General features: G+C 37.9%; 5 protein-coding genes across 5 annotated transcripts; 4 read left to right on the top strand and 1 right to left on the bottom strand.

The window, feature by feature from the left end:
* Positions 1-2,057: 2,057 nt before the first annotated feature.
* LOC113770550 (long-chain-alcohol O-fatty-acyltransferase-like) lies at positions 2,058-3,837 on the top strand. Its single transcript, XM_027315038.1, has one exon. It carries the CDS (start codon positions 2,489-2,491, stop codon positions 3,572-3,574), a length of 1,086 nt encoding a protein of 361 aa, XP_027170839.1. The 5' UTR covers positions 2,058-2,488; the 3' UTR covers positions 3,575-3,837.
* Positions 3,838-4,397: 560 nt separating this feature from the next.
* LOC113770314 (long-chain-alcohol O-fatty-acyltransferase-like) lies at positions 4,398-5,749 on the top strand. The gene has a single exon (XM_027314733.1). It carries the CDS (start codon positions 4,517-4,519, stop codon positions 5,642-5,644), a length of 1,128 nt encoding a protein of 375 aa, XP_027170534.1. The 5' UTR covers positions 4,398-4,516; the 3' UTR covers positions 5,645-5,749.
* A 4,575-nt stretch (positions 5,750-10,324) lies between these two features.
* LOC113769884 (acyl-CoA--sterol O-acyltransferase 1-like) lies at positions 10,325-11,884 on the bottom strand. The gene has a single exon (XM_027314199.1). It carries the CDS (start codon positions 11,772-11,774, stop codon positions 10,698-10,700), a length of 1,077 nt encoding a protein of 358 aa, XP_027170000.1. The 5' UTR covers positions 11,775-11,884; the 3' UTR covers positions 10,325-10,697.
* A 2,459-nt stretch (positions 11,885-14,343) lies between these two features.
* LOC113770224 (DNA topoisomerase 1) lies at positions 14,344-22,311 on the top strand. The gene is made up of 16 exons (XM_027314629.1): positions 14,344-14,520; positions 15,240-16,531; positions 16,646-16,840; positions 17,412-17,492; positions 17,567-17,626; positions 17,792-17,886; positions 17,969-18,125; positions 18,229-18,354; positions 18,652-18,732; positions 18,937-19,027; positions 19,104-19,237; positions 20,776-20,844; positions 20,934-21,023; positions 21,362-21,465; positions 21,548-21,716; positions 21,843-22,311. The coding sequence occupies exons 2-16, from the start codon at positions 15,272-15,274 to the stop codon at positions 21,909-21,911; spliced, it is 2,781 nt and encodes a 926-aa protein (XP_027170430.1). The 5' UTR covers positions 14,344-14,520; positions 15,240-15,271; the 3' UTR covers positions 21,912-22,311.
* A 1,228-nt stretch (positions 22,312-23,539) lies between these two features.
* LOC113772230 (V-type proton ATPase subunit e1) lies at positions 23,540-26,522 on the top strand. Its single transcript, XM_027316820.1, has 4 exons — positions 23,540-23,665; positions 23,868-24,020; positions 25,530-25,577; positions 26,119-26,522. Exons 2-4 carry the CDS (start codon positions 23,923-23,925, stop codon positions 26,180-26,182), a joined length of 210 nt encoding a protein of 69 aa, XP_027172621.1. The 5' UTR covers positions 23,540-23,665; positions 23,868-23,922; the 3' UTR covers positions 26,183-26,522.
* Positions 26,523-26,605: the final 83 nt, after the last annotated feature.

Here is a 26,605-nt window from a genome sequence, read left to right as displayed (position 1 = left end):
TTCAAATGAAAGATCTAAAAACCTCAGTACTAGTGTCAATTGAAACATATATTCTATATAGAAGAATGTGCATTAATTTTGGGAAGCACGAAAAGCTCCATTGTCAATTTCTGTCAAATTTTTAGGTCTTTTGTCCACTTGAACACTTGCACGAAATATCATTGATGCTTGGAACTGGACAACCACACCTATCATTGCAATCAACTCCAACTTCTTGTCCCATAGTGCAAGAGTTGTCATTCAACTCGAACTGATTTATTTTCGCTCCTTCGAAACCATGTAATTCTTGTGCCTATGGTTAGAATTATATCACCAAAAAATTGAACACATAAATAAATGGATGAATAAAAAAAGACAATAAACAATCTTTTCTTAAAGAAGTAATTATTCATGATCACAACTGTAATAATTTACCTTGAGCAAGCCGATCATGTTCATGGAACTGAAAGTGCATAGCTGGCCATAATTTTGTTGATTAACATCCAAATTCACAAACTATCAACCACAAAAGTGAAAAATATTCATGAACTTTAGTACAAACCAAAACATAAAATTTTGATAAAATAATTTTATGCAAATAAGAAACTAAAAAATTACCGGTGTAGGATGATATGGTTGCACAAAGTTGCTTTGTTGATATGGTTGCACAAAGATTGCAAAGATGCTTCTCTCAAACGAGGACGTAAATCTGGTGCCCAGTTTTGCAGTGCCCGGCTGATGCCCAATTGAATAGCACCAACCTGACCTGTTCCGAGGAGTGAACAATAACAATTAGCTGGTAACATAAGAAAATTGCTAAAGTTGAATTGAATCATCAAATAACTCGTCCTAGGCAGGTAGAATGATTCGACACACAGCTTGCATGATTAAGGAACCACGGGTTTTAAATTTGGTGAAAAATTAATCCCATGGTAAGGACTAAAACCTCAAACACCGCCAAGGAATAGGGTCAAAAGAGGAACCAGGTCCAGATGTATTTTACTATTTTGAATCTCAACAAGTCTTCTTACTGAAACCTAACTGAATTAACCCTAAATTAACAAAAGAATTTCATGCAAGTTAATTGCAATACAATAAGGAAAAAAATGTAAGCAAATTTTTTCCCTAATAATTTATTAAAATAGTTGAATTTCCAATTCTATTTGTTCACTACTACTACTTGCAACTAGTCAGAAAAGCTATTGTTACTTCTTGTATCTTTTTTTTTAATTTGGTACATTAGTAAAATTTATAACAATTCTTGAAATAATAAATAATTTTTTAATCCCACAAAGTAACTTATTTTCCAGGTATATTACAATTAGCGTGTAAGTAGTCAATTTGACCACTCAATTAATATTTAATCTTTCCAAACTCACAATTCAATGTAAATTTCACTTCAATGGAAATTGAAAATGAAGATATAAAATTGCATAACATAAGGTAGGGTGATATTGCTTATGAGTTGTTATGTAACTTACGAGTTGTTGTCTATTTCCTAACTTTCTTAATATTAAAAAAATTGAAATTCGAAATCAAGATCATGGAGCAAATAGTGATATTGATTTAATAAATCAAAGCTGAAAAAACTCTAGACTTAAACCGGATGCAAGGTTGGATAATTACCTGAATGATGTGAAACGTTTTGGTTTGTTCTTTGCTGGAGAAAGCTAGGGATGGTTGGGCTTTAATTTGAGTACTTCCTGAATCTTTGTAGTCAATTTGCTTCAATAGTCGGCGGCTGCAGTTTTAGCTTATTAGGCTACGGTTGATTGTTCTAAGCAATGAACGATAAGAAGGCTTGAACTTTGGAGGCAATTGTTTAGGGTTATCTTTTTCTTTTTCCCAAAGCAACCGATCTTGAGTGGTTGCTGTATGAAAGCACCGGTAATGGAATTAGACCGGTTGGTTACTTTGGTTCAAAGTTTTAGAGTTAACACAAAATTTGTGTTAAACCAAATCAAGTTGAATTATTAAAAAATTAAAATGCAAATAATAATAGGTCAAGTGGCGCAATATTATAGGTGGCACTGATTTGGCATTGGATTCATGTCCAGAGTTGGTAACAATTAGCTACTCCTATCGCATCATTGTTCAGCAGACTGCAAACCAACTCTGGAGGGTCTTCATAGGATTGCGCACCCGGGTTGCACTTCAAGCACAAATTGGCTAGACAATCTGCACATGCATTTCTTCCCTACACACATGCTGAATTTTGCATTCCCATTCCTTGTCCCTCCGTTTTCTGACCTGCTCCATGAGGTCCAAGTGAGGACTATTTGCGATCTCCTTCCTGTATCAGTGCGATACCAACAAGTGAGTCTGACTCCAGCCAGCGTAACCTTCCTATGACCAGTTTCCCCCGCTTTTTCCAGCCCAATTGTCATGCCCCATAGTTCCGCAGTCTTGACTCTTGTTAAAGTCTCTACTAAAGCCAGATTCAGCGAAGAGAAAAGCGAGAGATCAAAAGGAATCGCAAAGTCAAACCAGTTATAAATAAGCTCCGAAAATGGATGCTGAGATCCAGAGCTTCATCAAGGTATGGTTTGTGGCCATTACATCCCTGTTTTACTGTTACTTTTTAGTCCAAAGGATCCCAACTGGACTCCCCAGACTTGTTTCTCTTCTCCCAATCATCTACCTCTTCATCACCCTCCCACTTAGCCTCACCTCCTTCCATCTTGGCGCTCCCACCGCTTTCTATCTTCTCTGGCTTGGCAACTTCAAGCTCCTCCTCTTCTCCTTCAACCAATGCCCCTTGGCGTCCAACCCACCATTACCCCTCCTCCACTTCATCTCCATTGCTCTTCTCCCCATCAAAACCAAAACCAATCTCCAACCAAACTCTTCTTCAAAGAATAGCAAGGAGCAAGATAGCCCGCATTTCAAGATCTCTGGAAGAGCCCTTTTGGTTTTTGGTATCAAGATTTTGCTTTTAGCAAAAATCATTGGCATATATCAATACAGAGACCAACTGCATCAATGCGTTATCTTCGCGCTCTACTGCTGCCACTTGTATCTTGGAGTTGACCTATGCCTGGCCATCACTGCTGTCCCCGTTAGAGCCATTCTTGGATTAGGGATTGAGCCGCAATTCAACCAGCCCTACTTAGCCACCTCACTTCAAGACTTTTGGGGTCGTAGGTGGAATCTAATGGTGACAAGTATTCTACGGCCCACCGTATACAATCCTATACGACGTAGTTCTACGCCGATTGTTGGCCGCAAGTGGAGCCTAGTGCCGGCAGTTTTGGCCACGTTTCTGGTGTCTGGCCTCATGCACGAAGTTATCTATTATTACCAGTCACGTGCGAGTCCCACATGGGAGGTGACTTGGTTTTTTGCACTGCATGGTGTTTGTGTGGTGGCTGAGATTGCTGTAAAGAAGGCGTTCAACGGCCGGCGGCAGTTGCCCAGGGTGGTATCGGGGCCGCTTACAATAGGGTTCGTGGCGGTTACCGGTGCCTGGCTGTTCTTTCCTCAGGTGATTAGGCACAGGCTAGACGTAAAGGCCATAAAGGAGTCCTATATTTGGTTACGTTTACTTGGGGAAAAGTTGGGCGTGCCTACCCGGTGGCTATTACCTTTACATTAGCTACCCTTGAGCTTTTGATCTAGTTCAGGTTCAGGTAGTTCTTGTTCTGAAGTACTTTTGCAACAGCTTCTTGTTCTGAAGTTGTTTACTAGTACTATCTGAATAAATGCCAATTCGTAGCTGCTGTTTCTGTTCTTTCCTTGAATAAACAATCGGAGAGGTATGATCAGAACTACTTTCATTTGTAGTGGTTGTCATGCTTCTGGTCTCGAATGATCGATCGTTTACTTGCGTTGTTAGTGATGGAAGTTTGTCTCTTGTCAGTTATTTTTCCAATAAATGTTTTAGCTCTTTGCGGACATAATTAAATGGAAAGCAGGTTATAAAGCTGTAAAGGCAACATCAAAATTGGCTTGCGGGAGGAAGGCACAGCTAAAATATTGATGTCCTGTCCCGAAGGAGGTATGGAAAAGGATGTTGGTCGCAGTTGACTGCAGAAACATACGAAGAAATTACAAGAAAGTAGTCACAAATAAGAGAGAAAAATTGTCTCAAGCAATAATTAATACTTGTAGCAACTCAAAGTTTTGAATTTGGAGATGATCCAATAACGGACCAGTTTGAGGAGTCAATTGCTTTTATCAATCTTCCCAACCCTCCGAGTTAGGAATGGATGGACAAATCAAAGTTTCGTGTTTAGAAATAGTAGTAAATGCTACTACTAAGCAGCAACCACCCCGGCCGCCTAATAAACCACCCTTGCAACTGTCACGCGACATCTGCCCTTGCGCTATAATATTTTACAACCACCCTTTGGTCCCTCATTTATTTTCTCCCACAAATTCTTCTTTAGTTTTGTATACCCAGAAGATTTATGGTCCAAAAGCATCCTCGCCATTTTCTATTCTGACTAGCTAGGAAACATGCAGCCGTAGGGCAAATCACAAAGAACAACCATCATCTTCTTCTCGAGGGATCAAGAAAAAAAAAAGAAAGAAAGAAATGGGCGTTGAAATCCAGAACTTCGTCAAGCTATGGACTGCAGCAGTATGGTCTCAATTTTACACTTACTATGTAGTCTCAAGAATCCCAAGTGGACTGCTCACTAGACTTGTTTCGCTTGTGCCCATCTTTTACCTCTTCATCATCCTCCCCCTCAGCCTCTCTTCCTTCCATCTTGGAGCTCCCACCGTTTTGTATCTAGTTTGGCTGGCCAACTTCAAGCTCCTCCTCTTTGCCTTCAATCTAGGCCCCTTGTCATCACACCCTCCCTTATCCCTCCCACATTTCATCGCCACTGCTCTTCTCCCCATCAAATACAAAGACGACCCAACTCATTTCCGTCCCTCCTCATCAAATGATGCTCAAAACAGCAGCATCAAACGACGTCCCACATCCCAAATTACTCCGGAAATCATGCGTAAACGCCGGCAGTTTAAGATTATTCGTTTCACCATTAAGCTCGTCGTTTTGGTAGCAGCGATCAGTTTATACCGTTATAGGCCGCATTTGCACCCGTGTCTCGTCACGGCCATCTACTGCTGCCATATGTACCTTGGCATTGAGTTTGTCCTGGCGCTCACAGCTGTCCCGGTTCGAGCCATCCTAGGACTGGAACTCGCGCGGCAATTCAACGAGCCGTACTTAGCCACCTCGCTCCAAGATTTTTGGGGTCGTAGATGGAACCTGATAGTTAGCACCATTCTACGTCAGATCGTATACGATCCAGTTAGGAGCATATTTACTCCAAAATTGGGAAGGAATTCGGGGTTGGCGGCAGCCACTCTGGCCACATTTTTGGTATCCGGTTTAATGCATGAAGTTCTCTACTTCTACTTGTCTCGCGAAAGTCCCACGTGGGAAGTGACTTTGTTCTTTGTCGTGCAAGGAATTTGTGTGACTCTTGAGATCTATGTCAAGAAGGCGGTGGCCGGCAGGTGGCGGTTGCATAGGGCTGCGTCCGGGCTGCTCACCGTGGCATTTGTGGGTGTCACTAGTGCTTGGTTGTTCTTTCCTCAATTGATTAGATACGGTGTGGATCAAAGGGTCATTGAGGAGTGCCATGCTTTCCTGAGTTTCCTTGGGAATATCTTGAGCCTACCTACCTCGTACTGGAGACGTAAATTATGAGTTCTTCGATTCATGACTTCCACCCTGTGATACCAACAAAATCAATCCTTATTTGAATGTTTGCCAGATTTCAATTTATATTATTGTTATTTCATTCGATCCTTATTTGAGGTTTCTTTTCTTTTCATGCTTAATGATTTTGTAGATTAAAGGAGTTCATTGGTCACAACCTATACAGAATGGGCAAAAGAAATTAGATATCGTCTTCCATCTTGAACGCAACAACAATACTTATATGTTTTCTATCCACCACCAACAACAAGTACTTAGTATATATGAACAATTCCATATTCGGGCGCTAATTAAATTTGGTTCTTCTAAGACCCAAAAATTGAGATTTCAACCAGCTCTGGTGGATTCAAGAAACAATCATTTAACCTGCGCGATACTTTGCGGCCTTCTCCAACATGAGCATAGGTACAAAAACAAGCTCCAAAGTCGTTGACCAATTTATACAGGTTATTATTGATATTCGAATAAGGGCAATATATAGCAGGGTGACAGACGTTCGTAAACCCTGGTCAAGATTGAAGACGTCAAGTCAACCGATTTGTTAGGCATTTTTCTTTTTTTTTCATATTTTCTTGTGTCTTTATTTTTCAAGTAAAATTTGGATGTCGAATCAACTGCTGAGTCGGTCCAAAGCTTTTGCTGATCCAATCTTTGAAAACCTATGATGGCACTTGTGATCGTACGAGAAAATACTCCGAACTATAAGGCATTTTGGATAACGCCGGTAGGAACATTCGATGATTGAATAGATACACTTCCAAACACAGAAGTGCGGCATACCTTAAAGAGGAACTTTAATTGTGTTTTAACAAATTCGCATTCGTTTCACCTTTTAATAATTCGTATGCAATTAGTGAGATTCATAATTCAGGTACCCGAAAAATTTGGTTTTGAACCTTGGGGTTTCAATCAATGCTGCTGGTCCTCCTCAATGCTCAGGACTTGTTATAAGTAACCATGGCCTATAGGCACAGAAACAAAGTCCCAAGTCATTGACCAATTCATAGAGGAAGTTAGTTATATCTTTTGTCTAGCTAATTAGTTAGTTATTGTGTTTTCATTTGTCTGGTACAGTTTTCTCGTCCATTCTTTTTCCCATTCCAAATGCACTAGTTTGCAGCCATTTGCCCTTCGACTCAAAAGAAGTGACGAGAAAGTGCTGAAGAAGATGAAAAGTCTTTTCATCAATGGTATGATATAAAAGGTTTGCATTGCACGTCGACAATGATGAAAAGCTTGGAGAAAAAGAAAATTAGAGAGTGTCAAAGTTGGCGGAGACCATCTGTTTAAAGAACCAAAGCAGAAAACCGTTGCGAAGAAGATTTTTGGAAGTCACAAATGAAGCAACTACGAAAATTTTTTTGTTTGGATACCACATTATTTTAAATAATATTTCGCTTACATCATAAACATATTTTACAACTCACCTTTTTATATTTTCAATCACATTTTTATCTCACATACATCACATCATAAAAAATAATACAATAATTATTTCAAATAACACTCTATCCAAACAAAATCGAGAACGTCTCAAGTGGTCACATTCACAAGTTGAAAGTATAACTCGTGACCAAGAAGTAGGCGTGTGAAATTAAAAATTCTGCCTTGTGCACCAGCAGATGGTTTCTACAACTGTAGGAAAAGTTAATGCTCCGTACGGTGAATCCAATGAACTTGACTTTTTTTTTTTTTTCTTTCTTACAACAGTAGGAAAAGTTAAAGAATCTAATAGCAGTAAGTATTTAAGAAAAACACCTGCGTTTACTATTTGGTGGTAGCTTCCAGCGTGCGAAGTGGGGACTACAATCATAACAACTCCGCGGGACCGTTGTCCAATGCCTTATGGTCCTACGTTTTGATTTAACAACTCAAGTCTGAAAAATTTGAAATCTGATTTATAAATTTATTAAATTATTAAATTTAAATAAAATATATTTAAATATATATCACATTATTATATAATAGATAAATAATTTATTACATTTTTTAAAAATAAATTTTATCTAAAAAATTTAATATCACTTGAGTTAATTCATTCAAACGTTCTTGTTTTGTTTTCATTCAGATGTTCTAAACATTTTTAATATCTAAATTCATTAGATTTAGATACTTAATTGGTTTATCCTAAGTTAAGGCAACCAACAGGCAATAGTAGTGAATGAGCTATTAACAGAAAAATAAAACATAATATGTATATATATTAGTCTGAGTTGATAAATAATCATCATCGATATGAATGCTCAAAGTGGGAGACCTTAAAGAGCGCGGAGACAAGAAGTTCAAAACTGTCGCAGCCCGTTGACAAAAATCCGTTTCTAAAAAAGGGTAATTACATTTTGCCCCCTTGAACTTGGGCGTTGGCAACACTTTACCCCTACAAACTCCAAATATATACATTTTACCTCTTATGATCAACTTTTGATAGGATTAAGATGAAGTTATATTTTTCATTATCAAAATATACCTAACTAATTCTTAAACCACATAATAATTTGTAACATAATAAATAACTATTTCTTTAATAGTTGCTAAATGCATGTAAATACAACTAGACTAAGTATTTCGATCTTTTAGCCTTAAAATGAATTAGATAATTCACAAAAAAAAAAAGTCTAACCAACTCAATGTATTTATTTTAATGCCGATAGCAATACTTATTCAAATAAAATAAAATTAATCAGTGCATTTGGAATGAAAATTATTTGCTTATACTTTTTTATTGCAGCACTTTTTAATGTATTTTATATGAGATAAAAACATGATTAAAAATAAAAAATACATTAGAGAATTTTTTTTAAAATGTAGAATACAAAGCAAGGTATGAATGCGATATAAAATTACCAAATAGCATTTTATTGACTTGTAAAAATCTTGTGACAGCTGCAAAGTAAATGAAAATCATCAAAACTGTTCTGTTTATATTTTAAAGGAAGAAGGATAAGTGATGGAAAACTTGTGCAAATGTTTTAGGAATTTTTAAATTCTTTTTTTCTCCACAATACAAATTTTCAATTATTTGGTATTATACCATCTTTTACTTTTCAATTTTTTAAATCATTCGACCTTATGTTTTTTCTAATAAAATGTTTTATATTCCAATTAAAAGTATAGCATTATTCTAGAACTATTATGTAAGGGCATTAATGTCATTTTGTTAAATTTTTGGATAGAGAATTCATCATTAACATTTGATTAGTCAATAAGGGAGCAAAGTGTATATATATAAAGTTTAGAGGCAAAGTGTTATAACGGGTCAAGTTCAAAGGGACAAACTGTAATTAACCCAAACATGAATCCATCGGCAATAACATTCCAAAAAATTAATTTCATCCAATTTTTAATTACATTTTTTTTGTTCACAATACTAACATTTATTGCTTTCATTAATTGCATGTAATGTAATCACATCTGAATTCCTAATTCTTCCATTCATCTTCACACTCCACTTAATTAACTTATTCCTCTACAATACATATGAGTCATTATTTCTCTTTTTTCATTTCAAAAACAAAATTGCAGCACTATGTTTCAAAAGTCCACCATTTTCTTTCTTCCCGCTCCTATTTTTCTTTCATGTTACTTTGGCACCATTCACCATATATATATATTCATTTTTGTTGGAGTCCGCATGTACGGAGAGTTTTAAAAATATGTCCAATTATCGGACCATTTTGTGATGACTAATAAATTTGCCAAAAAGGCTTCCCCTGTAATTTCAAAAGGTCTTTTTTCCCAACACGTGAACTGCAATTTTTGTTTGGGTCCCATGAGCAACTGGCCATACCGTACATATTCCTCCAGCTTTGTGGCAGCCTTCCTCTGTCCGGCACCTTACCCAGCAGAAACGTTCACTTTCCACCGCAACCCTAGTATGGTCATATGATATACCCAAGGTAAAACTCGTGACCAAGGAAGTAGATGCGCGAAACCAATAAAAAAATCAAAATAATAGCGTGCAGTTAAACTTATTATCATGAGCATGCTTGTTTATGCCTCTATTATCATTAACATAGTACGTAATGCGCTTTTTATCGTCTCTTTCTTCATAATATCGAACCGGAGACTGCTAAAAGCTTCAAAGTTATGGAATCATAATATTGAAATATCGAGATTTTTCTTTTTCTTTTGAAACATCGAGATTTGAAACAGGGATGTAGAATAATGCGGGACCTACGATTTAAAGAATTGGAAGGACAAGGTACACTAGTTATGTTGCATCAAGGATGCAATAGGGGCCAAGCCAACAACCTCTTCGACACGGGGTGTCGGTATCATCAAGACACAGACATTTAAATCTTGATGGGCAGGAGGTCGAGATTCAACTCTTGCATTGATATTGATTTCTCGTCGATTCCCCGTTTCCAAAAAAAAGATCCCATAGAGGGTAGTGTATAAGTGTTTGGGCTAAAACGTGCAACATGATGGTTTTTTGAATAGTACCAAACAGGAGAGACTAATGTCTTATTCATTTGGATCACAAGGATCTTTCCCACAACGACGACTTTTACGATGAATAAATGAGTGTGTTTGGATAGAGTGTTATCTGGATAACAAGACCGTACTAAGAAAAATACTACTACTAGTCTACTACTACTTGGATGATGATTGATGAGATGCTTTCCTGTCTAGATTGTCAAGGGCACAAAGTAAACTAATTTGGAGCCGTTGATTGAAAAGCTGGGGCCGACTACGCATTTTCTACCCTTCCTTTTACGTCATATATATTAAGTCAAATGAACCGCTAGTTATACTAATATATTTTGATAACAACCCAAACCAAACCGGCTCTTGAATTGCAGAAAGCACGCGAAAAGTCGCAGCATCCAGTCTGTGATTGTGAGGAAGCGACAATAATATTACAACTGAGATGAGATATATAATCCCGAAATTGAACGCTAGAAGGGGACCACATGCATGCATAATTGAACTGTAAAGTCAACTACGGACAAACAGTTGTCCATTTTATTAGGACGGAAATGTGGGAGACATTTCTTGATGGCCCGTCGTCGTTTTCAGACTGCCCGAGCCCGACTGAGTCTTAACTCCTCGATTTGTGGCCCAGGATAGTGGGACATAAGGCCACCAGCCTACCCTTCACATACTCGCCAGCGCAACTGAACTCTTCAAAAACCATTTTATCAATCCCCATCTCGGTCAACGGAGGGAAAAACAACCACATACCGGTTGAAATCACAAACCCAAGTGTCAACGGGGCCGCAATTAACCGGGGCACCGCCCATTTTCCTCCCAAAGCTGTCTTCAACACCATTTCAATCACAACACAAATTCCATGCAGAACGAAGAACCACGTCACTTCCCAGGAGGGCTTCACACCTGAGAGGTAATAGTATATGAGTTCATGCATTAGACCAGAGACAAGAAAGGTCGCGAAGATGGCAGGCAGTGCGGCTGATCGATTCCCCAGTACGACCGCCGATATTGACCTGACGGGCTTGTATATTGTGTGCCGCAGTGCATTTGTTACTGAGAGGTTCCACCTCTTGCCCCAGAAATCTTGCAGAGAAGCTGATAAGTAGGGCTCGTCGGACGGTGCCTCCAGCTCTAGACCCACCAGGGCTCGGACCGCGGAACTAGAGAGCGTCACCAGAACTTCAATTAGGAAAAACATCGCGCAACTATAGGCTATTTGTACAACTACGGGGTGTACAGTTTCTTCATATTTGGCTGCCAGCCCAAATAAAGAGAATAAAGCTAAGATCTCCGTTCCTAAATTTAAAAACCATGGCTTTTTCTTGGAGGGTCGGGAAGAAGTAGATGAGGGGTTGACATTTGGCAGCTTGGTTCTGATGGGGAGAGCACAGGAGGCGATGAAGATGTGCAAGGGCATGGATTGGTCCGAGGAGAGTGGACCTCGTCCAAAGGCAAAGAGGAGCAGCTTGAAGTTGCCGAGCCATGTTATGAAGAGTGTTGAGACACCTCTAAAGAAGATAATGGGCATGTAAAGAGGGAGAATTGTGAAGTGATAGTAGACGGGTAGGAGAAAAATCAGCCTCAAGAACCCTTTTGGGATTCTTGCGGCAATGAAATAGCAGTAACTGAGAGATGCTGGCACCGATGCGAAAGCAAAGATTGAACTCTTGATCTCGTCCCCCATTTGGAAATGGTTTTGCGAATTCCCCCGGACGGCGACCACTTGTTAAACAAGGCTTCTGTGGCGTCGGTGGGATGAGAGAGCTTGCTTTATCGGGCGGACTGGAATGAGCAAAGGAGCGTACGAAACTATTCCAATTTCCAACCGCCTGCTCACCTAAGTACTGGTGTTTAACGGATAATATCAGAAACCATCCCTGAAGTTTCTGTTAATATCATACAGGCTCCTTAAGATTTTAAAAATATCACTTACCTCCCCTACTTTTGTTATTTGTATCACAAAACTTTTTAAAAATCCTAAACTACCCTTTCACTCACTAAATAAATAAAAATAATCCCAAACCACTTCGTTTACTCCAATAAAACCATCGCCTAAAAAATAATATCTCGTAGTACTGCTATGTCACAGTGGTATGGTCCATAAAAATTTATAAATTTGAAAAACAAAAAAGATATTTGCAAAGAAATACACTGATATCAATTTAACTTTATGTGTTCAAAACCCATTTCTTGTGAACCTCATAAATTTTTTTTTCTAACTTCTTCTTAACTTCTGTCCAAACTTTTAAATTATAAAGATCATTAAAAAAATCAATTCAAAACAAATAAAAAATTATACCCCACACTATTATAATCACGAGAAGCAAACAATAAACAAAATTCAATTTTATCATAATTTACAAATTAAAAATTACATAGTCATCCCAAAAAAAAGTAAGAGAGAATGTTAGAGAAATTAGAAAGAGAAAAATGTGACTTTTGTTTTTTCTTTTTCTTTTTTTTAAAAAAAATTTTTGAACTTCATTTATTTGATATATGAATTATGTATCAAATGAAGGTTAATATAGTCCTTTTAAAATTATTAAGGGAAGTAAGTCATATTTTTTAAACCTTGGAGATGCCAAGTGATATTAAGAAAAATCTCTACTAAGGTTTATCCCTTAGTTTGATCTTGTGGTTTAACTTTAACGGGTGAGGTATGAAATGTGTGGACAGCATGAAAAGGAATCTAACTTTTGGCCATTTCGAAGTATATATTCCGTCATCGCCTTCTCCTATTGGTGTAGAAAAAAAAATTAAATGATTCAATAACTCTGAACATCTCTCGCTCAAAGACTGGGATTCAGTGCAGCTGCGTTTTGTTCTGTTCAATTGTTGCATTGCATGTGGGGTTTTCTATCCCACGTCGGATTGGGGGTGGGTTGTTTGGATAGATAAATCCCTCGCAGGACTTCAAAAATTGCCGGTTTTTAAAGTTACTGTAGGGATTAGATTTATTTGCCGAAAAAAATCTTACTTTCGTAAGAAAATTTGGGAAAAAAAAAAATTTGTTGCATTGCATGTGCACAATTTTTTGGCATATGAATAAATAAAATGCTAGATTAAATATATGTCAAGTATTTTATTTTTATATGTTACTTTTACTATGAATACAACAATGTAATATAAGTATATATCAAGTAATATAAAAAATATACCCTCCAACTGAAAAAAAAATTAATATAAAAAATATAGCCCCCCACGGGTTGCTCGGGCGGTCGTGTAGCCCTCATTAGGGTGAGACGGCCTGGGTTCGATCCCGAACTCAGCAACCCGGGGTAAATTTCCTGAGGATCGGTGGGGCCCGCTCTCCTTGGGGTTGGTGGGACTAGTCGGGTGTAGGCCCGGATATCCTCCAACTGAAAAAAAAAAGTAATATAAAAAATATAACAACCGGACTGAGTCGCACCGGTTTGTTTGGATTGTAAATTATTTGAGATATTTTTACTGTAGCACTCTTTGTGATGTGATGTATATGAGATAAAAAGATAATTGGGAAGATAAAAAGCTGTATTGGAAATTATAATGGTGATGTAAGCAAATATATTTGGAGAAATAACCCACTGTCCAAACAAACTTGGAACTCACTCAAACATGTCTTTTGGATTTTGGTTAACTTTGCTCGTACTTCATGACAGCTGGTTCTCTCACACATAACCAAAGTGTTGGGCAAATCCATCGGGCATGCTTGTGACCTTGGAAGCGGCATGTGATCAGAGCCCTAAAATGAAGTCCAAACCGAATCCAGTTGGAGCTACAATAGATTCGGCCCACCAAAGCCCAGGATCCCAACACTACATTGAAGTGGAACATGAAATAAGTAATATATTTTTTTTTTAAAAAAAAAAACTTTTTTTCCATATCGATTTCTGAAGTGGCACAAAAGCTGAACTCAACCACGATTAAATGACCTAACCACAATAAAGGTCCGAGTTTGGTCCAATGTGGGCTTGAACAAATTAAGAGCTGCGCTCTCCCTCTCTCTCTCTGGCCTCTGCTGCCGCGTCTTCTTGAATCGAACCAGTGGTGTGGTGGCTGGTGGGTTCGGTCTCGTTTGGTCGCTGGTAAAGTAGCCAGCAGCCCCGTAGCCTTTCACTAGCAGTTTGCGTTATCTTTCTCTCTCACACAGTCACACACTGAGACGACAACCCCAACCAACGAGAAAAGAAGGATAATACGAGAGAGAGAGAGAGAGAGAGAGAGAGAGAGAGAGAGACTTAACAAAAGACTGCACCACCTCCTCCACCTCCACCTCCACCTCCACCTTCATAAACATTTTGCCCTATTAATTTTTTTATAGTATTATTTTTTTTTGGGTTCAATTTACAGCTCTTTATTTTATCTTTGTTCTCTCACAAAGCCGCCGTACTACGTAAAGTACCTCAGATCAGATTCTCTCTCGCCTCTCACTCGATTTTGCTGTCTCTTGGGTAAGCACTATCTATCCCTTTTTTTAGCCCCTTTCAATTTGTATATATGGTATTATATAGCTGTTAATATATGTCTTTCTCTTTACATTAAGGGGAAAATTATCAGCTTTGTTTCATTTTGTGAACCTGGAAATCGGATTCTAGGGTTTGGATTTTAGAATTTTAATTGAAGTTAAAAGCATTCGATTTAAGGATTGCTGTATAAGTTGGTCTGTGTAGCTGCATATTTGCTGCATGTTTGATTGGGCATGCACTTTAGAATTTGTATGTTTGTAGTGGGAGAGATAGAGGTGAAGTTAGCCGGTGTGCCCGCATGTGCTTATCAATTCTGTGTCAAAACAAGCTAAATTGCTGTACGTCTGATCGCTTGCTTGGTTTGAGTTAACTTCGAAGACAATCACGGCAGATTACCCTGGCAAGTGTTGTTACAAATTGCATTTACGCTAACTGTCTCTATATCTTGCTATTTCTTATGCGACTTACTGATATGCGTTTGGCGAATGAATCTTGCCGAGTTTTTTTTCTTTTTTCTTCTTTTGTGGTTATAAGGTTAGGGTTTAGGTTAGATTCTATTGGCTATGATTCCCTAATTTAGCTGAGTGGATTGATTGTTCAGATATGGGTTTTCGGTTAAGTACAGTGCTTGTGTTTATCTGCCTTGTGGTGGATATTGTGAAGCTTGTGGGAGTCTAATATAAAATTTATATTTGTATTGACAGAAATTGCATGTGAAGATATTCTAGTGTAAATAATGGCTGTTGAGGCCTGTTCGACACCTAGTTTGCTGGAAGATAGCGATGAGGAGAATGCACCCTTAGTATTCAAGAGAACCAGCTCATCATCAAAGCAAAATCTATCTAACTCAGATACAAAGAAATTGTCATCTCAGAAGCGTGATGGACAATCATCTAGAAACAGTTCAGATGTATGTCCTGTGAATGGCCAAAGTTCTAGTGCTCAAACAGGTAGGGTAGTTTCCTCAGCCAAGACACCACCTGCCAAATCACCTCTTTCTAGCCCAAAAGCAGCAAATATCTCAGCCAAGACTTCATTGATTACGTCTCCTGGAGCAAATTCAAAACCATCTTCTTCTACATCTGCTACCGTGAAACAGCTGGAAAATCATAAAAATTCCCCTGTGGTTAAGCTTCCAAAGCCTTCTGTACCTGCTGCTAAACCGAGTAGCACCCCTGTGGATTCTGATGATGACAAACCATTGATGGCTAAGCTTCCCAGTGGGTCATCCAGGGCAATTGTTAACCATGGTAATAAAGACGGTGATGGTTCCAGTTTGGTTCAGAAGCCAGGGGTCGAAGAAGATGAAGATTCAGATGACGAAAAACCTCTATCATCTAGGTATTCATCAAAGTCTAAGTTAGTTGAATCTATAAGCAAGACAAGAAACCCGGGTGAAAAGAAGACATTACCAGCTAAAGTTCAACAAAATGGTTCTGCCTTGAGGGATGGTCCTGTTGGCAAATCTTCTTCTCTGTCAAATAAAAGACCTCCTGGTGAGGTTAAATCTTCAGATGAGTCTGCAGTGAAAAAGCCTAAGCTTTCAGGTCCAACTGCAGCCATCAATAAGAAGCAGGCAATGCTCAAAGCAGAACCAAAGGTGGAGGATAATGATGATGATATTCTTATCTCGCAAACAGCCAAGAAGACGTTTGCTTCAGCCAGTAAGCCAAAGTCTAACGATGACGATGACGATCATGTTCCTATAACCCAGAGAATGAAGAAGTCAACTACTTCTGTTAGTCAGTCGTCTTCTGTGAAAAAAGTAGCTAAAGTTGTTTCATCTTCTCTGAAAAAAACGAATAAGAAGTCTAAGAAAATAATTAAAAAGTCAAAGTACTCCAAGTCATCTAAAGTGCCTCCTGGCTCTGGAGAAGGTCAAAAGTGGACTACTTTGGTTCATAATGGTGTCATTTTTCCTCCTCCCTACAAGCCTCATGGGGTTAAGATGCTGTACAAGGGCCAGCCTGTTACTCTGACTCCTGAACAGGAGGAGGTTCTCTCTCTCTCTCTCTCTCTCGTGCACACACGCTATAAAATATCTATGATAGCCCACATCTCTATGATATCCCCAAATTAGCTTCTCAATTTTTACCTCAATCCATTGCAGGTTGCTACTATGTTTGCTGTGATGTTAGATACTGATTACATGAGTAAACCTCAATTCAAAGAGAACTTCTTTAGTGACTGGAAAAAGATACTGGGAAAGAATCATACCATTCAGAACTTGGAAAACTGCGACTTCAGACCTATATATGAGTGGCATCAGAAAGAAAAGGAGAAAAAGAAACAGATGACTACAGAAGTAAGTTTAGGTTGTTGAACTTCTTCAATCTGTGCGGAAAAGTTACGGAAAAATCTAAAGGAAATGGTTCTCCTTTGCGCAACTTCTCTCATGGAAATGAAAATGTGAAGCTAATAGTTTAAACTGTAGATAAAAATTTGATAAGGCAAGTTATGTCTTTTTGATTCTCAAGTAATATGATCTTTGAGGAAAAAAATGTGCTCATCTGCTCATGACTGTTGTGCCTCATATGTGAAAGATTGTTACATTTTAAATCATCAGTAGATGTAAAACATCTGGAAACATTTTTTTTTTAATTTCTGGGTTTAGAATATTAATTTGACTGTTTCTTCAATTCTAAAGGAGCATGATTTTTTTTTATTGTTTCATAGAAACTGGATTCTGTTAAGAAAATTCCCAGTGCAACTTCCATATGCTAGGGTTATCATATTTGCTTGCACCTCTCAATTTATTGCAGTTGTATACTGTCACCGGATGGTTTTTTACCACTGTCTGTTTTCACCTATCCGGGCAATTTAAGTTGTGTCGAGTTCTGTGAAGTTGCTTAAATCTAGAGTTGTCAAATCTGCAGGAGAAGAAGTCCTTAAAAGAAGAGAAGCTTAAGCAAGAAGAGAAGTATATGTGGGCCATTGTTGATGGCGTCAAAGAGAAGGTCATGGTTGATACTATTGATACAGGTTTCTACTCATGGACTGTGTTGTAATCTGATAGAGATATCATTTGCAGGTTGGCAACTTCAGGGTGGAACCACCTGGATTGTTTCGAGGTCGTGGAGAGCATCCCAAGGTGTATTGACATATTGTAGTCACACTTATGAAGTTAGAATTACTTTTCTTCCTGTTCTTTATTCTTCTTGTAGTTGGATATAAAATGTATGTAGATTCAACCAGTAACTATACTTTTCTTACTCATGCAAGATTATCTGCTCTGTGTTGATTTGCGTTTTTTTAGATGGGAAAGTTGAAAAAACGCATTCGTCCAAGAGACATTACCATAAACATCGGAAAGGATGCTCCAATTCCAGAATGTCCCATCCCTGGTGAAAGGTTATGCTTCTCAGTAGTTATTGTTTACTTGAGATGTTCTGTTTGTTGAAGAGGTAAAATAATAAACAATGACCTATTGCAGATGGAAGGAAATAAGGCATGACAACACAGTGACCTGGTTAGCATTTTGGAATGATCCAATTAATCCAAAGGAATTCAAATATGTTTTTCTTGCAGCCAGCAGCACCTTAAAGGGGCAAAGTGATAAAGAAAAATATGAGAAGGCAAGGCTGTTAAAGGTATTTTTCGCGACGTTATTGTTGGATTTTTACTGGTATATTTAATTCTCACCAGGTGTTTAATTAATCCATTGTTGGAGATGAATTGTAACTGTGAATGCAGGACTATATTCATGGCATTAGAACTGCTTATACTAAGGATTTTGCCAGTAAAGATCCAATGAAGAAGCAAATAGCAGTTGCAACTTATCTTATAGATAAACTAGCCCTCAGGGCAGGCAATGAGAAGGTATTGGGTTCGGAAGATTGCATTTGTGCTTTTATCCTTTCCGTTTAGCTGTCTAGGTCATTGAGGAGATATTTGATCGAGTGACATCATATTCAAAGTTGCTCATTTAATGTGCCCAGTATGGTCATCATGATTATGTTCACTCTCAAGAAGTGAGCATTTGTTGTTGAGAGCATATTTGATCATACCAATTACCATAATCACTTGATTTTGAGCCTGATCTACTAATGTTCATTCTGACAAACCATTGGCAGAGCAATGGCAGAAGCTGGTTTTAAAGTCTCTGTTATGTTGTAGGATGATGATGAAGCAGATACAGTTGGTTGCTGCACACTGAAAGTAGAAAATGTAGAACCCGTACCTCCAAATATTTTGAAGGTATTAGCATTTTGTTTTCTTCTCCTTTGGCACGCCTCACACTGTACTGTTTGGCTTCTTTTCTATATTAATTTAAGAACATGTGTTTGGTAGGTATTTATTTGACTTTATCAAACCACGTGCAACTATGCTTGTCTAAAGACTCTTGATGATGACTCCTGATTTCTCACTACACATTAAACTTATCTCTGTCTGTCTTTGCAGTTTGACTTCCTTGGTAAAGATTCAATTAGATATCAGAATGAGGTTGAGGTTGAATCTGGAGTTTTCAAGGCAATTCAGCAGTTTCGAAGTGGTGCGTAAAATGCCCTTTACTAGCATGTTGCAATTTGTGTCTTCAGATTTTTGAGTATGTCACGCACCTTTTTCAGGGAAAGAGGGTAGTGAAGATCTTTTTGACAAGCTTGACACAAGTAAACTGAATGCTCATCTGAAGGAATTAATGCCTGGTCTTACTGCAAAAGTTTTTCGTACATATAATGCATCTATAACATTAGATGACATGGTAAATTACATCACTTTTTTTGCCTTATAAGCTATTGTAGTTCTGTTACAGTGGTCTTTATATGTAATCCTTTTTCTCTCAGCTTGTTGTGAATGTGTGTTGAAGGATATTCCTGAATGTTGTGTTGTTAGTTGTTATCTGATAAGCATTGGAGAGTGCATTCACTAAGGATGTCATCATGTTGAAGGTGGTAAAGCTAGCATTCTTGTTAAGAGATATGCTATCCTGTCTGATGTTTGTTGACAGCAGTCAAGTGCATTTATGCCTGTGAGACAATTGAACTTCCCTTTTACCAGAGACTGCTTTCTAAGTAACATCTTTTTTGTTATGTATAAACTAATAGTGATTATTGACCTTCTGTTTTTACAAAGTACCATCTTGCTGAGTTTAAAACATTAAAATCTGCAGTTGGATAACTTGGGCATTGTTAACATAAACCACACAATTTCTCCAGATGATTTTCCATATGATGGCCATCTATTTGTGTGGTGTACATTCTCGAAGGAAATTGATGCGGATGCACAAAATAAAACCAAGGGGTTAACAAATCCTTCTGTTTATTCTTCATCCTCATTTTAATAGGAATTTTAAGCCTGTGATTTACTAAGTTAGTTATCATACCTGTTTAGCTGATGCTGCCTACTTTCATGAATTTTTGTGTTCATTTTTATAAGACAAACACTATTACCTCCTGATGTCAAGTGATCGGCTGCTGTTTGGAAGTTTTATGCTCAGAAATGTTTGCTATTGTGTCAAAACTGGTTTTAGTTTTTGTTGCTGTAATGTACGTCTTCATCTATAAGCAGTTTATGCTTATTGTCTGTGCAGAATTGTAGTTCTATTGCTTTTTGGTTTTTGCAGACATGCAGGAGAATATCCTGTTCCACCATAGTTATTTTATTTGCATACTTGATGCAAGATTTGAATCTGTTGCCATTAAACATGGACTGAGCATTTAGAATTGTCCTTCAGTAACCCATAGCCTGTTCTCTATTGTGTGTTCCATTCTCTAGTTTATCTGGTTAATGATGTCCTTGTTTATCTTTTCTTTCCAGTAGGCAATTCAAATAGATTGCTGGAGCGTTCTTGGGTACCCCTTTTTATCCCTGATTGGTATTTTGTGTTTCGTCCTTGTCTTTTTAACGTGAGAAAATGATGGAGCTTGGTGCTAAAGCTATGCGCATCCTGAAAACAGCTTGACATTTTCTGATTTTTAGTATTTGAAATGGATGTAAGTATCAGCTCATGGAAAGAGGAATTATAGTTACTGCAAACTGGGTCTTGACATCTTCTGATGGTTGAAGTTATGAAGGGTGACATCGTATGTGGATGTAGTGAGATTTGTATGCTTTTTGTTTGCATTTGTGTCTAATAGAAGTTGTACTGAAATTTGAGAATAGTTCTCTGTCATTTCTTTTTTTTATTAATATTTTGGTCTTGTGTTGTTGCGGTTTGCCTGACCCATATTTTGTTTCTGTTTTTGTATCACAACTGATTATTCTCTTTCCTTGCTAAAATGCTGTTGTTACGTCTGACAGTTAAGTAGGAAAACCAATGGTGGAGATGTCCTTGAGAAAGTAGTCGTATATCAACAAGCAAACAAGGAGGTAAATTGTCAATGAAAAGTTTTTCGTGAATTGATCATGCTTACTAGAAATTTGTTGTGAGAATTACAATTATGTATTTGTTCATGCAGGTTGCTATTATTTGTAATCATCAGCGTACTGTCTCAAAGACCCACAGTGCACAAATGTCTCGGCTGAATGAAAAGATTGAGGAACTCAAGGTAATGACCAATTGTTCTCCTTTTTCAATCAATTTGTGTGTTGTGTTGGTGGGTGTCCCAATATGTGTTTTTTTTCCCCTACAAACCCAGTATGTGCGTGCAAGTAGTTTGTCCATGCAGAAATACCTATGAACCTATACTTGCGAAACAAAGAGTTGGAGGAGTGTGAAAGGGACAATCCCTTGCTTGTCCTCTCTGTTTCTCTTTTCTTCTGCTTCTTCTATGATCTGTTTTCACGAATTTATCCAGATTGGAATACATTGTGACCACGAAATAAACATGTTATCGAACTTCTCGACTCATAATGCTTTATTCTCACGCGCTTGTTTTCTTCGTAGGGTGTTCTGGAAGAATTGAAAACTGATTTGTCTAGGGCCAAAAAGGGGAAGCCACCATTAAAGAATGCTGATGGGAAGCCGAAGAGGAATTTGAATCCAGAAGCGTGAGTGCTTTTGTTTGTTCTTGTTGAATAAGATGTGGTTTTTAACGGATTTGACGGAATCGATGATGGATATGCTCTGCAGGCTTGAGAGAAAGATAGCTCAAACTAATGCTAAAATTGAGAAGATGGAACGGGACAAGGAGACCAAAGAGGATCTGAAAACTGTAGCATTGGGTACGTCAAAGATCAACTACCTTGATCCCAGAATAACAGTTGCATGGTGCAAGCGGCATGAAGTACCTATTGAGAAGGTGCGGATCTTTGAGCTATTTTTTTAAAGCACAAATTTTTTCCCCGAGTAATAATTTGTCACCAATTTGCATGGAGGGTCTCTTGTGTTATTCACCAATTTTCCTGCCTTCTATGTATCTAAGCAGATATTCAACAAGTCACTTCTGGCCAAGTTTGCTTGGTCCATGGATGTTGATCCTAGCTTCAGATTCTGATGCTTTGGTGGCTGTGGTAGCTCCTGGATCCCCCACTCCCCATCTCTCTCCTGTATCCCCCAACGACTGCAAAGAAAGGAGTTCCCGGGGAAAAAGACATGGAACCTTCAACTAATCTCTCTTACAATATTTTATTCATTCATGCTGTATGGAAAGTGTCGTTAACGAAGTTTTGGGGTCAGTTCCCATCTTTCACTTTATTTTTCATTGAGCGAAGGTGTTAAAACGGAACTCTGACAAGCCCCCTGCTGCTACTTGTAGTAGGCAAGGCATTTGAGTTTTACAAATGTATTACTCATTACCTTTCAATTAGTTTCGCTTTCGGGGATTGGATAGTTTTGGCTGGGATATTTATTGTTAGTTGAAAATGTATTTAAATCGAGTCGATCTTGAATATTGCTCTGTTTGAGTTCCTCTTTTTTTTTTTTGCCCTTTCGATATCAGAAGTGGGAAAAATATTAATTAAGAAGAGTCTGCTGCGTTAAGAGCTCCTAAATACGAGCTCGACCTAGTGCGTAACGCAATCAAGTTCAACATGAGATGTGCTTGACCAAATACGAATTCGGACAGCATTTTTATGTTAAAAGTCAAAGTTAATCAAGGGAGAACAGTATCCTGTGATGACATTTAGAAATGCATGGAAGAGACAGAACAGACCAGAGAGTTTGATAAGTTAGATTACTTTTTGAGATAGATGGGCAAACTTGGTTGGAATGCCCGCCTTTCGAGCTTTGAATCAGAGCTGTGTGGATGTCGATTCCAATTGAGCTGCGAACAACTAAAAAATTCATTTGTGGCTTTCGTTCAAATTATTGTTGGAGCCTGGAGCCAAACAATTTAAAATCTTTTTGTGAGTGTATCTCTGGTTGAAATTATTTTGAAGAAAACATGTGTACTAGTAGGTTAGGGAACTGGACAATAACAGCGCCTCCTCACATTCCAAACCGTGTACTAGTAGCATTTAGAAATTGGGGGCGGTGGAGTTTATGGATTTCCCCCTTCTTTATATATACATATATATGTATATATATTTTGGTGCAGTGCATAATGCACCTTCCTAAAATCAATGCAGAATTTAACCCCCCAAAATACTGGGGCACATCTCAAAACCAATGGGAATTGGGGCATAATGCTATCCTGAAGAGGTTAAAGATGTAATTTATCCAAACATAAACTGAATAAAAATCCAACTTGGAGCATGAGGATTAAAGACTTAAGTGTGGCGGCTATCCTATTCCTTTGAAGGGCATAAATAGTTCCCACCATTTGTGTTCTGTGTGTTAGTTTGTTGATTGTATTTGTCTAGGTGTTTGTGGTCTTATTTATTTATTTATTTATTTATTTTTAAAAAATAAAAAAGTACTGTAAAGCCTCATAACTCCGAGAATGGTGCCCAAAAACAAAAACAAAAAAAAAAAAAAACCAATTAGTTATTCCAAAACACTGGATAGGGAAAACAAAAAGTTTTCTCGAAAAGCCCAATACAATTGCGCGATCTGGCTTGCCTGAATATAACCCGGGGGCCCAATCTTTACAATTATTGCACTGGCCCAATTCCCAGTTTTGACAATAAAAAAAAAAAAAAACTCCCTTTAGTTTTTATTTTTCCTTTCTTTATTTGCTTTATTTTCTTCTGATGATTAAACCAATCGATCTGAGAAGACTAATATTAAAGATTGATCGGGGCAAAGTGACGCCGGGTCCAGCCGCTTCTAAGTCTTCGCCGGGAGCATTGCCGGTGGCCGAAGATCAAGGTTCCTCTCTCTTCCTCTCTCATCTTCTGCATTTACTCGAACGGATATGAGGATATTAAGCTTCATATTAGTACACCTTTTTCGTGTTATAGATTAATAATAGGTAGGTCACTTACGCACCCACAATTTTTTCTCACGTGAGGCGGAATATATGACTAATTCTCCCCGGAAATTAATTTGATGGTTAGTACTGTAATCGCAGGGATCCAATCAGCGAATTGGAGAATCTGTGGGCGAGAAATTGAATAAATTACAGGATGGGGTTTTTTGTGACAACCCTAATTTTTGTTGCGATTGGCGTTATTGCATCTCTCTGCGCCAGAATTTGCTGTAACAGGGGTCCCTCGGCAAATCTGTACGGATCTTTCACACTTCTATGGATTTGGGTTTGCTGTTGTTTCTTACTTAGTTTGAATGCTGGAATTGTCAGTTGAGTGGCGATATGCAAATCGTTCCGGGTTTTATTTATTGGAGTCTCTTTGAGCTAAAATTGCTCCATTTTTTGTTTGTGGTTTATCTTCTTAGCTGTTATAGTTCTTGCCTTTTAAGTGTCCCCCTCCCCCAAACAAAATCAGAATAAATAGTTCAGTTGACAGATGAAGTATAATGACGTTGGCTGATCCGTTCTGTTAGACTGGATCCGTTCTGTAGCTTCTTGGAAGGATTGGGGCTTTTTTTTTTTGTAGTGTTGGGGGGGGGGGGGGGGGGAGGAGGTGGGTGTGGTGGTTCTCATTTCCTTGGATCGAAGGAGCTGGTTGACCAGAAAATGTGCTGAAGTTTTGAACTTTTAGCAGGGACTCTCAATTTTAGTTTGCCAACCTAGATCAAATCAGTATTGACGGGTATAAAAATTCTTTTATTTTTTAACACCTCTTGGGCACAAGAGGTCGCAAGGGTAGATGAATTATTTTAATTAGTTTGTTCATAATTAACGCTTCGTTTGCATAGGTAAACCTTCATAAGTTATTGCTTATTTTAGGTTTACCTAAAATCTTCATAAGTTATTGCTTATTTTAGGTTCACCTAAAATCTTCATCGTGTTTTTCAACCAAGATTTCTTACAGGTTGAGAATATATTAGTACAGCACCACGTAAATGTTTTATCCTACTTGGGATATCTAGTTTGAGTATATATCATAAGATTTTAGGTGATGTGCATTTCTATATGAAACTATATTAAATTTGGGTGGCTTGGGGTGCAACACAGAAAGATTTGGTTTGGAAGCTAGCTACCAGTTTAAAGTATGAGAAGTATTTGATTGCATGATACTCATTGCTTAGTGGAAGCTCTCTGTAGAACCAGTTCCAGTTTGTTTAGAATCTCATATTACTCCTATGGCCTTAGGTCATGGATGGATTGGATGCCTTTGCGTGTCAACAAATGCCATGCATCACTCTGATAGATCTCATTCAACTATAAAGTATATATTTTTCCCCCTTTCCATTACTTTTGCTCTGTGCTTGTTAAGCGACCATTGACTTATCTTCATTTATTCATTTGATGAACCAGAGTTATCTGCAGGTTTTATTTCTAGTTGTGCTAGTATGTCAAGTGCATATGTGCGGAGAGGATATAATCTTTTTCAATTAGCATTCAAGCCTGACTCTTTATTTGCATGCAATTTAAGTTTAGATTTCAAGTAAATGGCTGAACAGTCAAATATTATATGGAGATATACATGTCATTCAAGAGTTAAGGAATTCAGATTTACCATGTGGTTCTCTTGGGGGGTCAAAAGCTTGAGTACGAAATATTGTCATCTGTTGGCTGACTTGCAGCCTTTGTCTAAATTGACTACATTCTATACTTGTCTTTATTAGTCAAATTTAATTCGCATACCTAATCCATATAGTTCTGATGCAGGTTGCACCTGACGTTGATAATTACTGCAACAGTATGCTGTTGGCTGATGTAAGTTCAGATTTTATTGGTTTAACTTTTTTTAATAGTTATAGAATGCACTTTAGTAGTGCACATAATATTTTCCATTTTGCTTTCTCTGCTTCTTTATTCTAAAATGGTTGGAGATCTCTATTTCACATTCTACCTAGATTTGATTACATGGTTGTTCCAAATTGATTCAGTTTTGGAGTCTTCCTTATTATTTTTATATGCTGTTTTGGCAACTTAATGTACAGCTGGAGTTTAATCTCTAGCCTTTTTTTTTCCTTTAATTGATTAAAAGAAGGTGAAGTTTTCCTTTAATTTTGCCGAAATACTTCTCCTGAGATAATAAGCAACGGCATTTTTAATGATGTTTTGCTTGCCTAGGATTTTTAGCAGAATGGATAAATTTGATTGAAGCTGATACATGCAAACAATTTTGTCCATGTGTTCCTTTTTTTTTTTTCCCCAGCTAAATGATTCACATATTTATGAAAGGAAAGGACGTCTGTATACATGCCAGACTTCCTCTTTTTTTAGTTGCCCCTCACTGTTTGATTCCTGGCAGGTGGGCTATCGTATATATAGCACAGATGAAACCACTTATTGTTCCTATTTTAAGCGAAGAGTAAGATGCTAAGACACGGGGCAAGGCCAAATTCTCTTGTCGACCAACGTGATGAATATGGTGGAAGGGGTTTAAATGACCATATTCTTTGCTATTACGTATGAAGCAGCAAGATCTTTCTTGCGTCAGGCCCATATGTATTTTTATTATTGGTGCAAACACCCTATATTCATTTTCATAGCTTGTGCAACTTTTTTTCCTATTGTAATAGCTTTGAGATTCTTGTGAACAGAGAGATGTGAAACATGTATTTTGGAAATTATAATGGCTGGAATATGTTGATTCGCGCGTTGCACGAGCAATAAAGTTAAACGACGCAGGAACTTCAAGCCGTTCACTTTTAACTTTTTGATTGATACGGATGTTAAAGAAATGTTAGCCTTAGATGCCTGTTGGCTTTGCTGTTTCTCTAATGAAGCTGGCATTC

Source organism: Coffea eugenioides, chromosome 5 (assembly GCF_003713205.1).
Source record: "Coffea eugenioides isolate CCC68of chromosome 5, Ceug_1.0, whole genome shotgun sequence".
In the NCBI taxonomy this organism is placed as follows: Eukaryota; Viridiplantae; Streptophyta; class Magnoliopsida; order Gentianales; family Rubiaceae; genus Coffea; species Coffea eugenioides.
Note: the sequence above shows the minus strand (reverse complement) of the source record. Positions and strands in the feature narration are given on the sequence as shown.